The sequence below is a fragment of the Lampetra planeri genome, chromosome 58, assembly GCF_965212315.1.
Source record: "Lampetra planeri chromosome 58, kcLamPlan1.2.h2, whole genome shotgun sequence".
Classification (NCBI taxonomy): domain Eukaryota; kingdom Metazoa; phylum Chordata; class Hyperoartia; order Petromyzontiformes; family Petromyzontidae; genus Lampetra; species Lampetra planeri.
The window spans coordinates 5167877-5180035 of NC_136164.1; the positions used below are offsets into that span (position 1 = coordinate 5167877).

General features: G+C 57.4%; 1 protein-coding gene across 1 annotated transcript in view; it reads left to right on the forward strand.

The window, feature by feature from the left end:
• The window catches only part of ERCC4 (ERCC excision repair 4, endonuclease catalytic subunit), a 30289-nt gene that overhangs the window by 4982 nt on the left and 13148 nt on the right, over window positions 1-12159 (forward strand). Inside the window, 9 exon segments of the mRNA XM_078618646.1 lie at window positions 318-513; window positions 1177-1384; window positions 2257-2437; window positions 3697-3819; window positions 4311-4421; window positions 4986-5370; window positions 8041-8448; window positions 10188-10280; window positions 11019-11134. Coding sequence (XP_078474772.1) covers window positions 318-513; window positions 1177-1384; window positions 2257-2437; window positions 3697-3819; window positions 4311-4421; window positions 4986-5370; window positions 8041-8448; window positions 10188-10280; window positions 11019-11134 — 1821 coding nt within the window.

Below are 12159 nucleotides of genomic sequence, written 5' to 3' on the forward strand. Positions count from 1 at the left end.
GCGGCCGGGTACGGGTACGGGTAAGGAATCAAAACCCGTTTGCGACCTCTGCTGTCCCGTGACCTCCTGCCGGCTAGCCTCCGGAAAACTTCCACGCGACGGCCTCGGAGTGCACCTAGCCTGGCGCGGGCGCCGTGGTGACGTCACCCTCCGTGGCGAACGGGGCGGCCGCTGTTGTTGTCGCCGTAATTGTTCCCTGGCCACCCCAGGGGGGGGGGGGGGTGGGGGGGTACCTTCATCGGCGCTCGCGAACAGCGCTTGCCCTGGCAGCCTATTAAAAGCCGCCGCGGCGTTGGCCGCGGTTGTTTCCGGCGCAGGAATCCTGGTGTACAAGGCCCACCGCCTGATCGAGTCGTGCCAGGAGGCCTTCGTGCTGCGTCTCTTCCGCCAGAAGAACAAGACGGGCTTCATCAAGGCATTCTCCGACCAGCCGGTCGCCTTCAGCGCTGGCTTCTGCCGCGTGGAGCGCGTCATGCGCTCGCTCTTCGTGCGGAAGCTCTACCTCTGGCCCAGGTAGCCCCAGCCGTCGCTGCTCCATCACGTGTCCCGGCGTGTGTCTCGGCGTGTGTCTCGGCGTGTCCCGGCGTGTCCCGGTGTGTTTCGACGTGTGTCTCGGCGTGTCCTGACGTGTCCTGGCGTGTCTCGACGTGTCTCGGCGTGTCCCAACATGTCCCAACGTGTCCCAACGTGTCCCGACGTGTCCTGGTGTGTGTCCCGGTGTGTCCCGGCGTGTCTCGACGTGTCTCGGCGTGTGTCTTGACGTGTCCCGGCATGTCCCAACGTGTCTCGACGTGTCTCGGCGTGTGTCTTGACTTGTCCTAACATGTCCCAACGTGTCCCAACGTGTCCCGACGTGTCTCGGCGTGTGTCTTGACGTGTCCCGGCATGTCCCGGTGTGTCCCGATGCGTGTCCTGGCGTGTGTCCTGGCGTGTGTCTTGGCGTGTCTCGATGTGTCCCGGCGTGTCCCGGCATGTCTCGGCGTGTGTCTTGGCGTGTCCCGATGCGTGTCCCAACGTGTCCCAACATGTCCCGACGTGTTTCGACGGATCCCAACTAGTCTCAGCATGTCCTGGCGTGGCCCTGCGTATCCTGACATGTCCCGGCGTCTCCCGGCATGTCCCGGCGTGTCCCGGCGCCTCCCCGCGTGTCCCGACGTGTCCCGCCGTGTCCCGTAGGTTCCACGCGGTGGTGCAGGCCAGCCTGGAGCGTCACCGTGCCGACGTGGTGGAGCTGCACGTGTGCGCCACGGCGCCGATGCGCGCCGTGCAGGCCGCCGCGCTCGAGCTGCTCGACGCGTGCCTCAAGGAACTGCGGCGCAGCAACCCGGCGCTCGAGTCGGCCGAGCTGACGCTGGAGAACGCCGTCTCCGGCGCGTTCGACAAGGTGACCGCCACCGCCGCCACGGAAAGCAAACATTCTGTTGGGCACGCAGGACCCCTTCCTCCTTCGACCCGGAGGTTTCAGAAAAGGGCTGCTTCGGTCTTCCGAGCCTTGGCCCCGCCGTGCGTGCCGGAGTCACTTCCCTGTGACTTCGGTGGCTAGGAGATGTTAACTACCTCGCCTGGTGCGCAGGAGGTCGTGGGTTCGATCCCGACCCTGACGCCTGCTGCTGTATATTTGGAGTTTGTGTGTCTCTCTCTCTCATCATCATCACGGTGGCTAGGAGATGTTGACTACCTCGCCTGGTACGCAGGAAGTCGTGGGTTCGATCCCGACCCTGACGCCTGCTGCTGTATATTTGGAGTTTGCGTGTGTCTCTCCCCCCTGTGGTGGTCACGGGTACGGGTACGGGCAATGAATCAAAACCCGTTTGCGACCTCTGCCGTGTAAGCCCATCGGATCCCTCCAGCGCCACTCAATTTTCCCGACTTTTAAATCCTTTATATTAAGTTCACTTGCTTGCTTGCTTGCGCGCTTACGACCGTGCAAATCTTTCGGTCGTGTTTTAACCCACTTCCCGTGATCCAATCGAGCTGACATTTTGCACACAGACTCGTTGTGCGTGACAATTAATTTTCGCGAAAAAAAAATTCCAAAATTTTACACTGTTTCGGGAATTTTTTTTTTATATTTAATTACCAATTGCTTAATGGTGGCAGGCAATCATCTGACCCATAGGTGGCAGCCATCTCAAGCCAGAGGACGAGAGGACTCTAGCCGCCACGCATATCAAGGATTAACAGTGAGAAACTTTGTTTTTACGGGTTAATTTTTTTGTTTTTTGTTTCTCGCCCTCGCGCTCCTCGCTCGCGCAGACGGTGCGCTTGCAGCTTGACCCCGTGTGGCACACGCTCAGCTGGCGCACGCGCGCCCTCGTCCAGGACCTGAAGCTGCTGCGCACGCTGCTGCTCTACCTGACGCAGTACGACGCCGTAACCTTCCTGGGCCTGCTCGAGTCCCTGCGCTCCAGCCAGAAGGCCTTCGGGCAGAACTCCGGTATTTGTCCCGTTTTGCGCACGGCAAGCGAGGTCGCTAGTCGCTTATTTTACTGGTAGGAACCAGCTGGTTGCACCAGCACACGCAGGGGATTATTGTGTTCGTACGTCCGTCGTGCATCCAAAAATGGGAGGGATGGGCCTGGGTGGGGAGGGGCTGGTCACCCCGTGGTGCCCTTATAAAACTCAACGTTTAACCTATTTAATTTAATTTTGAGAAAAATCTCGAACTTCCCCATGGTAACGTCATTGCCACGCGGCAGAATGCCCCTCGAAGCTTGCACGGTTCAGCGCTGTCAGCGAGCGCCGTTTGTTCTTGTCGCTGTCGGCGTTGCCACGCGCCAGTTCTGTTCGGTTCTTTCGGTAAAGTGACGTAGGGTAGAAATAAAATAAAATAAAACAAATGACGACGTTTCGATCGCAACACAAGCGATCCTCATCAGGTGGAACAACCACGGCAAGAAAAAACTGCTGAAGTGGGCGAGAGAGTTGCCGTGGCAAGAGGTTGTATCGGTGAGAGAGGGGGGGGAGGCAAGGTTGAAGATTAAATTTCGATGTAAAGCTTTCGTGACTGCAGGGATTCATCTTCTTGGTTCTTTCAGTAAAGTCACGTAGAAGGGAAATAATAAAATAATAAAAATATAAAACATAATAAAATAATTCTCGCGACGTAGAATGGAAATAATAAAATAATAAAAATATTAAACATAATAAAATAATTCTCACGACGTAGAATGGAAATAATAAAATAATAAAAATAAAACATAATAAAATAATTCTCACGACGTTTCGGCCACAACGCAAGCAGCCGTCCTCAGGTAAAGAACAGGTCTGTCGAGAAGACATGGGAAGACAGACCTGTTCTTCACCTGAGGATGGCTGCTTGCGTTGTGGCCGAAACGTCGTGAGAATAATTTTATTATGTTTTATTTTTATTATTTTATTACTTCCCTTCTACGTGACTTTACCGAAAGAACCAAGAAGGTTGAAGATTGCTTGTGTTGCGATCGAAACGTCGTGATTTGTTTTATTTCATTTTATTTCTACCTACGTGACTTTACCGAAAGAACCACCGAGTATGGATTCCTGCAGTCACGAAAGCTTCAAATCAAGATGTGATTTTATAAGAAAAATTTATAAAAAATTATTTTAAAAAAATTGTACAATTTATTCAAAAAAGGTTGCCCCAGACCCACCAAATATCCTCTTCATCGTAATCGCCCCCCCAACCACCCCTGCCCCCCACCCCGTAACCCCCAGGATGGCTTTTCCTCGACGCGGCCAACTCGCTGTTCGTTCACGCCCGGGCTCGTGTCTACGGCTACGGCGACGGCAAAACCACCGGCAAAGAGAAAGCACCGCCCGCCGCCGGGAAGCGGAAAGGTACGGCCTGCCTGGGGTCACACGCTGCGTGCAGGGGCGCCGTCGTCCCCAGCGATCGTCGTCGCGGTCGTCCCTGGCGACGGTCGCCATGGTCATCCCCGGCGATCGTCGCCACCGTTGTCCCCGGCGATCGTCCCCGCCGATCGTCGCCACCGTCGTCGCCACCGTCGTCCCCGGCGATCGTCGCCGGCGATCGTTCCCGGCGATCGTCGTCCCCGGCGATCGTCGTCCCCGGCGATCGTCGCCATCGTGGACCGCTGCTGAGGCCGTGCGTGGTGCAGTGGAAATCCGCGGCGTCTTGCGACCGCGGTGGCGTGCGGTGGCGTAGCGGTTAGCGCCGGTTCTGGGCCTCCTCTAGGTTGACTCGGTGCAAAAAATAAGCACCGGGGGAGACAAAGGCGGCCCTCGTGCGCCGTGCTGGCCTTCTTCAAGCACGAGCACTTGTCCCAACGGTCCTTTAAAGGCTACGCGGGGGACCTTTGTCTTTGTAGAGGAGCGCAAGGCGCCGACGGTGGAGAGGAACCCCAAGTGGGATGCGCTCATGGAGGTGCTGGAGGAGATCGAGAGGGACGCCGACTCGTGCACCGAGCTCGGTCCGCCCGGTGAGCCGAGTGTGGTGTGTGGGCGAGTGTGGTGAGTGGGTGAGTGTAGTGTGTGGTGTGGTGAGTGGGCGAGTGTGGAGTGTGGGTGAGCGAGTGTGGTGTGATGTGTGGGTGAGGTGTGTGGTGTGAGTGTGGAGTGTGGGTGAGTGTGGTGAGTGGGCGAGTGTGGAGTGTTTTCTAGCGAGTGTGGTGAGTGGGTGAGCGAGTGTGGTGTGTGGTGAGCGAGTGTGGTGGGTGAGTGTGGTGAGTGGGTGTGTGGGCGAGTGTGGAGTGTGGGTGAGCGAGTGTGGTGTGATGTGTGGGTGAGGTGTGTGGGTGAGTGTGGTGTGTGGGTGAGTGTGGAGTGTGTGTGGGTGAGTGTGGAGTGTGGGTGAGTGTGGTGTGTGATGTGTGGGTAAGTGTGGTGTGTGATGTGTGGGTAAGTGTGGTGAGTGGGCGAGTGTGGAGTGTTGTCTAGCGAGTGTGACTCCCCTCCCTCTCGCATCGTGCGTCCGTGCTCACCCGTCGATTCATCGCGGGCCCCACCCCCCCCTTCCCCCACCCCACCCCACCGTGTCCCCCCAGGGCCTGTGCTGATCTGTGCCAGCGACCACCGCACCTGCGCGCAGCTGCAGGAGCTGCTGCGCGTGGGACCCGACGCTCTGCTGCGCCGCCTGCTGTCGCGGGCGCCGGGACGCGGCGATCCGTCGACCGCCACCACCGCCCCTCCTCCCTCGCCGCCACCGCCGCTGCCGCTTCGAGGACGCGGCGGCGGTGAAGGCCGCGGCGGCTGGAGGGGCGCGGGGAGACGGGGCGGAGGGAAACGGGCGCGCGGCGGTACGGGGGGGGCGGCCGCTGAGGGCGGGGCCCGGGACGGGGGGCCCGCGCGCAAGAAGGGCCGGGGGGACGCGCGGGGGGCCCTGACGCTCACGCAGATGCTGGGCGGGGATGAGGCGCAGCCCGGGGGGAGGTGAGGGGGCACGCTGGGCTGCTGTGTGTGTGTGAGTGTTGGTGTGTGTGTGTGTTGCTGTGTGTGTGAGTGTGTTGCTGTGTGTGTCGCTGTGTGTGTGTGTGTGAGTGTGTGTCGCTGTGTGTGTGTGTGTTGCTGTGTGTGTGTGTGTGTGTCGCTGTGTGTGTGAGTGTGTGTGTCGCTGTGTGTGTGAGTGTGTGTGTTGCTGTGTGTGTGAGAGTGTGTGTCGCTGTGTGAGTGTGTGTGTGTGCTGCTGTGTGTGTGTGTTGCTGTGTGTGTTGCTGTGTGTGTTGCTGCGTGTGTGTGTGTGTCGCTGTGTGTGTGTGTGTCGCTGTGTGTGTGTGTGTGTCGACGTGTGTGTGTGTGAGTGTGTGTCGCTGTGTGTGTGTGTCGCTGTGTGTGTGTGTGTCGGTGTGTGTGTGTGTGTTGGTGTGCGTGTGTGTTGCTGTGTGTGTGTGTTGCTGTGTGTGTTGCTGTGTGTGTGTGTTGCGGTGTGTGTGTGAGTGTGTCGCTGTGTGTGAGTGTGTCGCTGTGTATGTGTGTGTCGCTGTGTATGTGTGTGTCGCTGTGTATGTGTGTGTCGCTGTGTGTGTGTGTCGCTGTGTGTGTGTGTTGTTGTTGAATCAGTCGAGCGGCAATATCTTTTCATCGGTTGCGTAACGCTGTGTGGAAACTACCTGGTCTGTCGCTCCGCACGAAGCTTCAGGTCTTCTCGGCCACGGTCATTCCCTCCCTTTTCTACGCTTGCGAAACGTGGACCCCCCTAATGGAGCATCTTCGCCGGTTGGAAACATTTAGGCTGGCCTGCCTACGATCCATCCTGGGTTTAACCAGGCTGGATTGTGTGAGGAGCTCACAAGTCCTTGAAAGATCTGGGCAAAGTCCCATCAGTGAGCTCCTCCGGCAGGCAAGGCTGCGTTGGCTGGGTCATGTAGCCCGCATGCCCAGCCACCGCATGCCTAAACAGCTTTTGTTCGGCCGGATCGAGGGGGCTAGACGGGCGCGGCACGGGCTAGAGAAGAGATGGAGTGATGTGGTACAGGAGGACGTGGAGCTGAGTGGACTTGCCGATGACCGGTACCAGCGGTGTCAAGATCGGCCTCAGTGGAGGAGGCTCGTGAAGGATGCTACTGGGCAGTTGGAGGCAGTCGCCCTCCAACAACAACGGAGGGCGGAGGAGCGACGCTCACAACAACGAGCGGAGCGCTGGGTGGCTAAAGCACAGCAAGTTGGCACAGTAGGGGGCACAGGTGGTGCATCAGCCAGTCATCTCGGTCATCTCGGTCAGTCGACCCGTGGCACCGGGGTCTGCCCCGTGACCTCCTGCCAGCGGGCGTTCGACACTTCACGTGGCCTCCGGGTGCACATGGCCTGGCACAAGCGTCGTGGTGACGTCACCGCCACTTAGTGGCGAATGGCGGTTGTTGTTGTGTGTTGTTGTGTGTGTTGCTGTGTGTGTGTGTCGCTGTGTGTGTGAGTGTGTCGCTGTGTGTGTGTCGCTGTGTGTGTGTATGTTGCTGTGTGTGTGTTGTGGGGAGCGGTGGTGTAGCGGTTAGCGCGCTGCGCTATGAACCCGGCGACCCGAGTTCGATTCCCGCTCACGGCCAACACCGGTGACGATTATCTGAACTGGTCCTGGGCCTCCCCTAGGTCGACTCAGCCTGAAATTAATACCTGGTGCGGTGTGTAAACATCTCCACTGGGGAGACAAAGGCGGTTGGGCGTGGTGCTGGCCACCCACCCCCTCGTGCGCCGTACCGGCCTTCATAGGTGCTCGCTAACAGCACTTGCCCCTACATCCTGTTAAGGCTACACGGGGGATCTGTGTGCCTGTGCTCATGTGTGCAAGTGTACGTTGGCGCGTAAACCGGTTCATGTGGTTGTGTTGACTGTTCCGAGTCGTGTGTGTGTCTGCGGTAAAACCATTTTTTTTTTTTATTCTTTCCGGTTATTTTTCCACGCGGTGACCGGCGATACGAAACCTCGATTTGAAATAACCGCGGTGAAAAGTGGCCGCAGGGCGCACTTGGATTTGCTTCGCCGGTACCGGCGCGTCAGTTTAACGCTACGCACACAACGCCTGCTACGCTACGCACACAACGCTACGCACGCAACGCTACGCTACGCACGCACACAACGCTACGCACACAACGCTCACAACGCTACGCTGACGCACACAACGCTACACACGCACACAACGCTACACACGCACACAACGCTACGCACGCAACGCTCACAACGCTGACGCACTCACACAACGCTACGCACGCACACAACGCTACGCACGCAACGCTCACAACGCTACGCTGACGCACACAACGCTACACACGCACACAACGCTACACACGCACACAACGCTACGCACACAACGCTACGCTACGCACGCACACAACGCTACGCTACGCATGCACACAACGCTACACACGCACACAACGCTATGCTACACACACTCACAACGCTACGCACGCAACGCTCACAACGCTACGCTACACACGCACACAACGCTACGCACGCACACAACGCTACACACGCACACAACGTTATGCTACACAACGCTACGCTACGCACACACAACGCTACGCTGACGCACGCACACAACGCTACGCTCCGCACGCACACAACGCTACACACGCACACAACGTTATGCTACACAACGCTACGCACGCACAGGGCACCCGGCGCAGACGACGGGGACCACGTCGCCGCCACCACCGACGACCTCGGCCTTCCCGGCGACTCCTCCGACTCGGAGCCGGAAGCCGACCCCAACGACCTCAACGACCCCAACGACCCCAACGACCCCAACGACCCCAACGCCGTCACCGCCGCCACCGCCGTCGCCGCCACGGAGACGCGTGACGCCGAGTGGCTGAGCGAGCTGTCGGCGGACGGGCGGCTGGCGGTGGCGCGCGCCCCGCTCACCGTGCTGCACCCGGTGCAGGGCTGCGCCGAGCCGTACGGGCTGGCGCGCGTGCTGCGCGAGCTGCGGCCGCGCTCCGTCGTGCTGTACGACGCCGAGCTCGCGCTCGTGCGCCAGCTCGAGGTCTACAAGGCCGGGCAGCCCGGCCGCCCGCTGCGGTGAGACGTCACGTCCGGCAGCCACTCGCTCGGCGACCGCCAGAACCACACGGCCGCACGCCAAAACCACCAAAACCACACAACCACCAAAACCACCAAAACCACACAACCACCAAAACCACCAAAACCACACAACCACCAAAACCACCAAAACCACACGCCCGCCAAAACCACCAAAACCACCCACCCACCAAAACCACACACCCACCCGCCTGCCTGCCCATTCACCTGCCCATCCACCACCCCCCCACCCACCCACCCACCCCCCCACCCACCCACCCACCCCCCCCACCCACCCACCCGCCTGCCCATCCACCACCCACCAACCCACCCCCCCCACCCACCCACCCACCCGCCCCGCCCATCCACCACCCACCCACCACCCATCCACCACCCAACCACAAGTGAGTTAGCATGTGAGGGAGGGAGCGAGTAAGCTTGCAAAAGAATGAGTGAGTTCGTATGGGAGCCGGTGATTGAGAGAGTGACTGTGTGAGTAAGTGATTGAGTGAGTGACCGGGTGAGTGAGTGAGTGACAATGTGAGTTAGTGAGAGAGCAGCCGTGTGAGTGAGCGAGTGAGAGTGTGAGTGATTGAGAGAATGAGAGACCGTGTGAGTGAGTGAGTGAGAGTGCGACCATGTGAGTGAGTGAGTGAGAGAGAGAGTGACCGGGTGAGTGAGTTAGTGAGTGAGTTAGTGAGTGAGTGAGTTAGAGAGCGACCATGTGAGTGAGTGAGAGAGAGAGTGAGAGACCGTGTGAGTAAGTGAGTGAGAGACGTGTGAGTGAGCTAGTGAGTGAATGAGTCAGTGAGTGACCGTGTGAGTGAGTGAGTGAGAGACGTGTGAGCGAATGAGTGAGTGAGTGAGTGACCGTGTGAGTGAGTGAGTGAGAGACGTGTGAGCGAGTGAGTGATTGAGTGACCGTGTGAGTGAGTGAGTGAGTGAGTGAGAGACGTGTGAGCGAGTGAGTGAGTGAGTGACCGTGTGAGTGAGTGAGTGAGAGACGTGTGAGTGAGCTAGTGAGTGAGTGAGTGAGTGAGAGTGCGACCATGTGAGTGAGTGAGTGACCGTGTGAGTGAGTGAGTGAGAGACGTGTGAGTGAGCTAGTGAGCGTGTGAGTGAATGAGTCAGTGAGTGACCGTGTGAGTGAGTCAGTCAGTGAGTGAGTGAGCGTGTGAGTGAGAGAGTGAATGAGTGAGTGAGTCAGTGAGAGACGTGTGAGTGAGTGACCGAGTGAGCGTGTGAGTGAGTGAGCGTGTGAGTGAGTGAGTCAGTGAGTGAGTGACCGAGTGAGTGAGTGACCGTGTGAGTGAGTCAGTGAGAGACGTGTGAGCGTGTGAGTGAGTGAGTGTGTGAGTGAGTGAGTGACCGTGTGAGTGAGTGATCGTGTGAGTGAGAGAGGTGTGAGTGAGTGAGTGAGTGAGCGAGAGGCGTGTGAGTGAGTCAGTGAGTGAGTGAGTGAGTCAGTGAGTGAGTGAGTGAGTCAGTGAGTGAGTGAGTGAGTGAGTGAATGAGTGAGTGAGCCAGTGAGTGAGTGAGTGAGCGAGAGAGTGAGTGAGTGAGTCAGTGAGTGAGTCAGTGAGTGAGTGAGCGAGAGAGTGAGTGAGTGAGTGAGCGAGAGAGTGAGTGAGTGAGTGAGTCAGTGAGTGAGTGAGTGAGAGAGTGAATGAGTAAGTGAGTGAGCCAGTGAGTGAGTGACCGTGTGAGTGAGAATGCGTCGTTCTTGCTTGACTCCACAGTGTCTACTTCCTGATCTTCGGAGGCTCCACGGAGGAGCAGCGCTACCTCACGGCGCTGCGCAAGGAGAAGGAGGCGTTTGAGCTTCTCATCAGGTTACCGACACACAAAGAATTCCCCCGTGTACAGTTGATCATCAATTATCCGGCTGCAAACATTATCCGGGGCGGTCCCGGGCTTATCCGGCGAAACCGGCACAACCTCTCCAAAGGCTGAATCAGTCCGGCGATCGTCAAAAACACGATTGTTGAATATTCTTAGGTTTGTTTCGGTAAAGTCACGTAGGTAAAACATTAAAATTAATAAAAGTAAAATAAAATAAAAATCACGACGTTTCGGAGGCAACACAAGCCGCCTCCGTCTTCAGGTGGAACCGTCACAGCCACATGACTTTACCGAAAAATCCTAAGAATATGAATCCTTGCAGTCACGAAAGCTTCAAATCTAGAATTAATGATTGTTGAAACAAACAGCGTCATACCACGTACATCACCCCATGCAGAGACTTGCGATATTGGAGTGGTAAGCAGGGTAACAGTGTAAATACATTTCGATTTAAAGCTTTCGTGACTGCAGGCATTCTTATTCTTGGTTCTTTGGGTAAAGTTCACGTAGAAGGGAAACAATTAAATAATTAAAATAAAACAATAATTGCTTTATTTGTATTATTTAAAATAAGAAAATAATAGATTTTATTATTGAAAATAATATTTTATTATTTGAAGTAATAAAAATAAAACAACGATTGCTTTTTTCGGTAAAGTCACGTAGAAGGGAAACAATGAAATAATACAAATATAAAACAATAAAATTCTCACGACGTGTCCTCGCAGGGAGAGGGCCAGCATGGTGGTTCCGGAGGAGCGGGAAGGGAGAGCTGAAGACACGAACCTGGACCTCATGCGAGGGAGCCAGGACCCCGACGCCACCGTGGACACGCTCAGGGCAGGTGTGGCACGCACACGCGTCCACACACACACGCACACACGCACGCACACACGCACGCACACACACACGCACGCACACACACACACGCACGCACGCACACACACGCACACACACGCGCACACGCACGCACACGCACACACGCACACACGTGCCCACACACGCCCACACACGCGCCCACAACAACAACCGCCATTCGCCACTAAGTGGCGGTGACGTCACCACGACGCTTGTGCCAGGCCATGTGCACCTTGAGGCCACGTGAAGTGTCGAACGCCCGCTGGCAGGAGGTCACGGGGCAGACCCAGGTGCCACGGGTCGACTGACCGATATGACCGAGATGACTGGCTGATGCACCACCAGTGCCCCCTACTGTACCAACTTGCTGTGCTTTAGCCACCCGGCGCTCCGCTCGTTGTTGTGAGCGTCGCTCCTCCGCCCTCCGTTGTTGTTGGAGGGCGATTTCCTCCAACTGCCCAGTAGCGTCCTTCACGAGCCTCCTCCACAGAGGCCGATCTTGACACCACTGGTACCAGTCATCGGCAAGTCCACTCAGCTCCACGTCCTCCTGTACTACATCACTCCATCTCTTCTCTAGCCCGTGCCGCGCCCGTTTAGCCCCCTCAATCCGGCCGAACAAAAGCTGTTTAGGCATGCGGTGATTGGGCATGCGCCCACATACGTGCGCACACACGTGCAGCCCAGCGGGCCACTGCTAAGCGGTGTAAGCTGGTAGTTTGCTGGGAAGCTGTTCACATAAGTACTGGCGTGCAGCCGTCAATGGATTTGGGCCCGGCGACAACTTGAATGTTATGCAGGTACACGGTTCACACGGACAGAATTCTCCTGGTTAAAGCCACTACCACCACCATCCATCCATCGGCAGTAGCCGTGCATTCCACCCTCCCCATCCCGTCCTGTACTGCCGAAGATAAAGATCGGGTAGCCGGGGTCGGGTAGCCGGGGTCGGGTAGCCGGGGTCGGGCAGCCGGGGTCGGGTAGCCGGGGTCGGGCAGCCGGGGTCGCGTA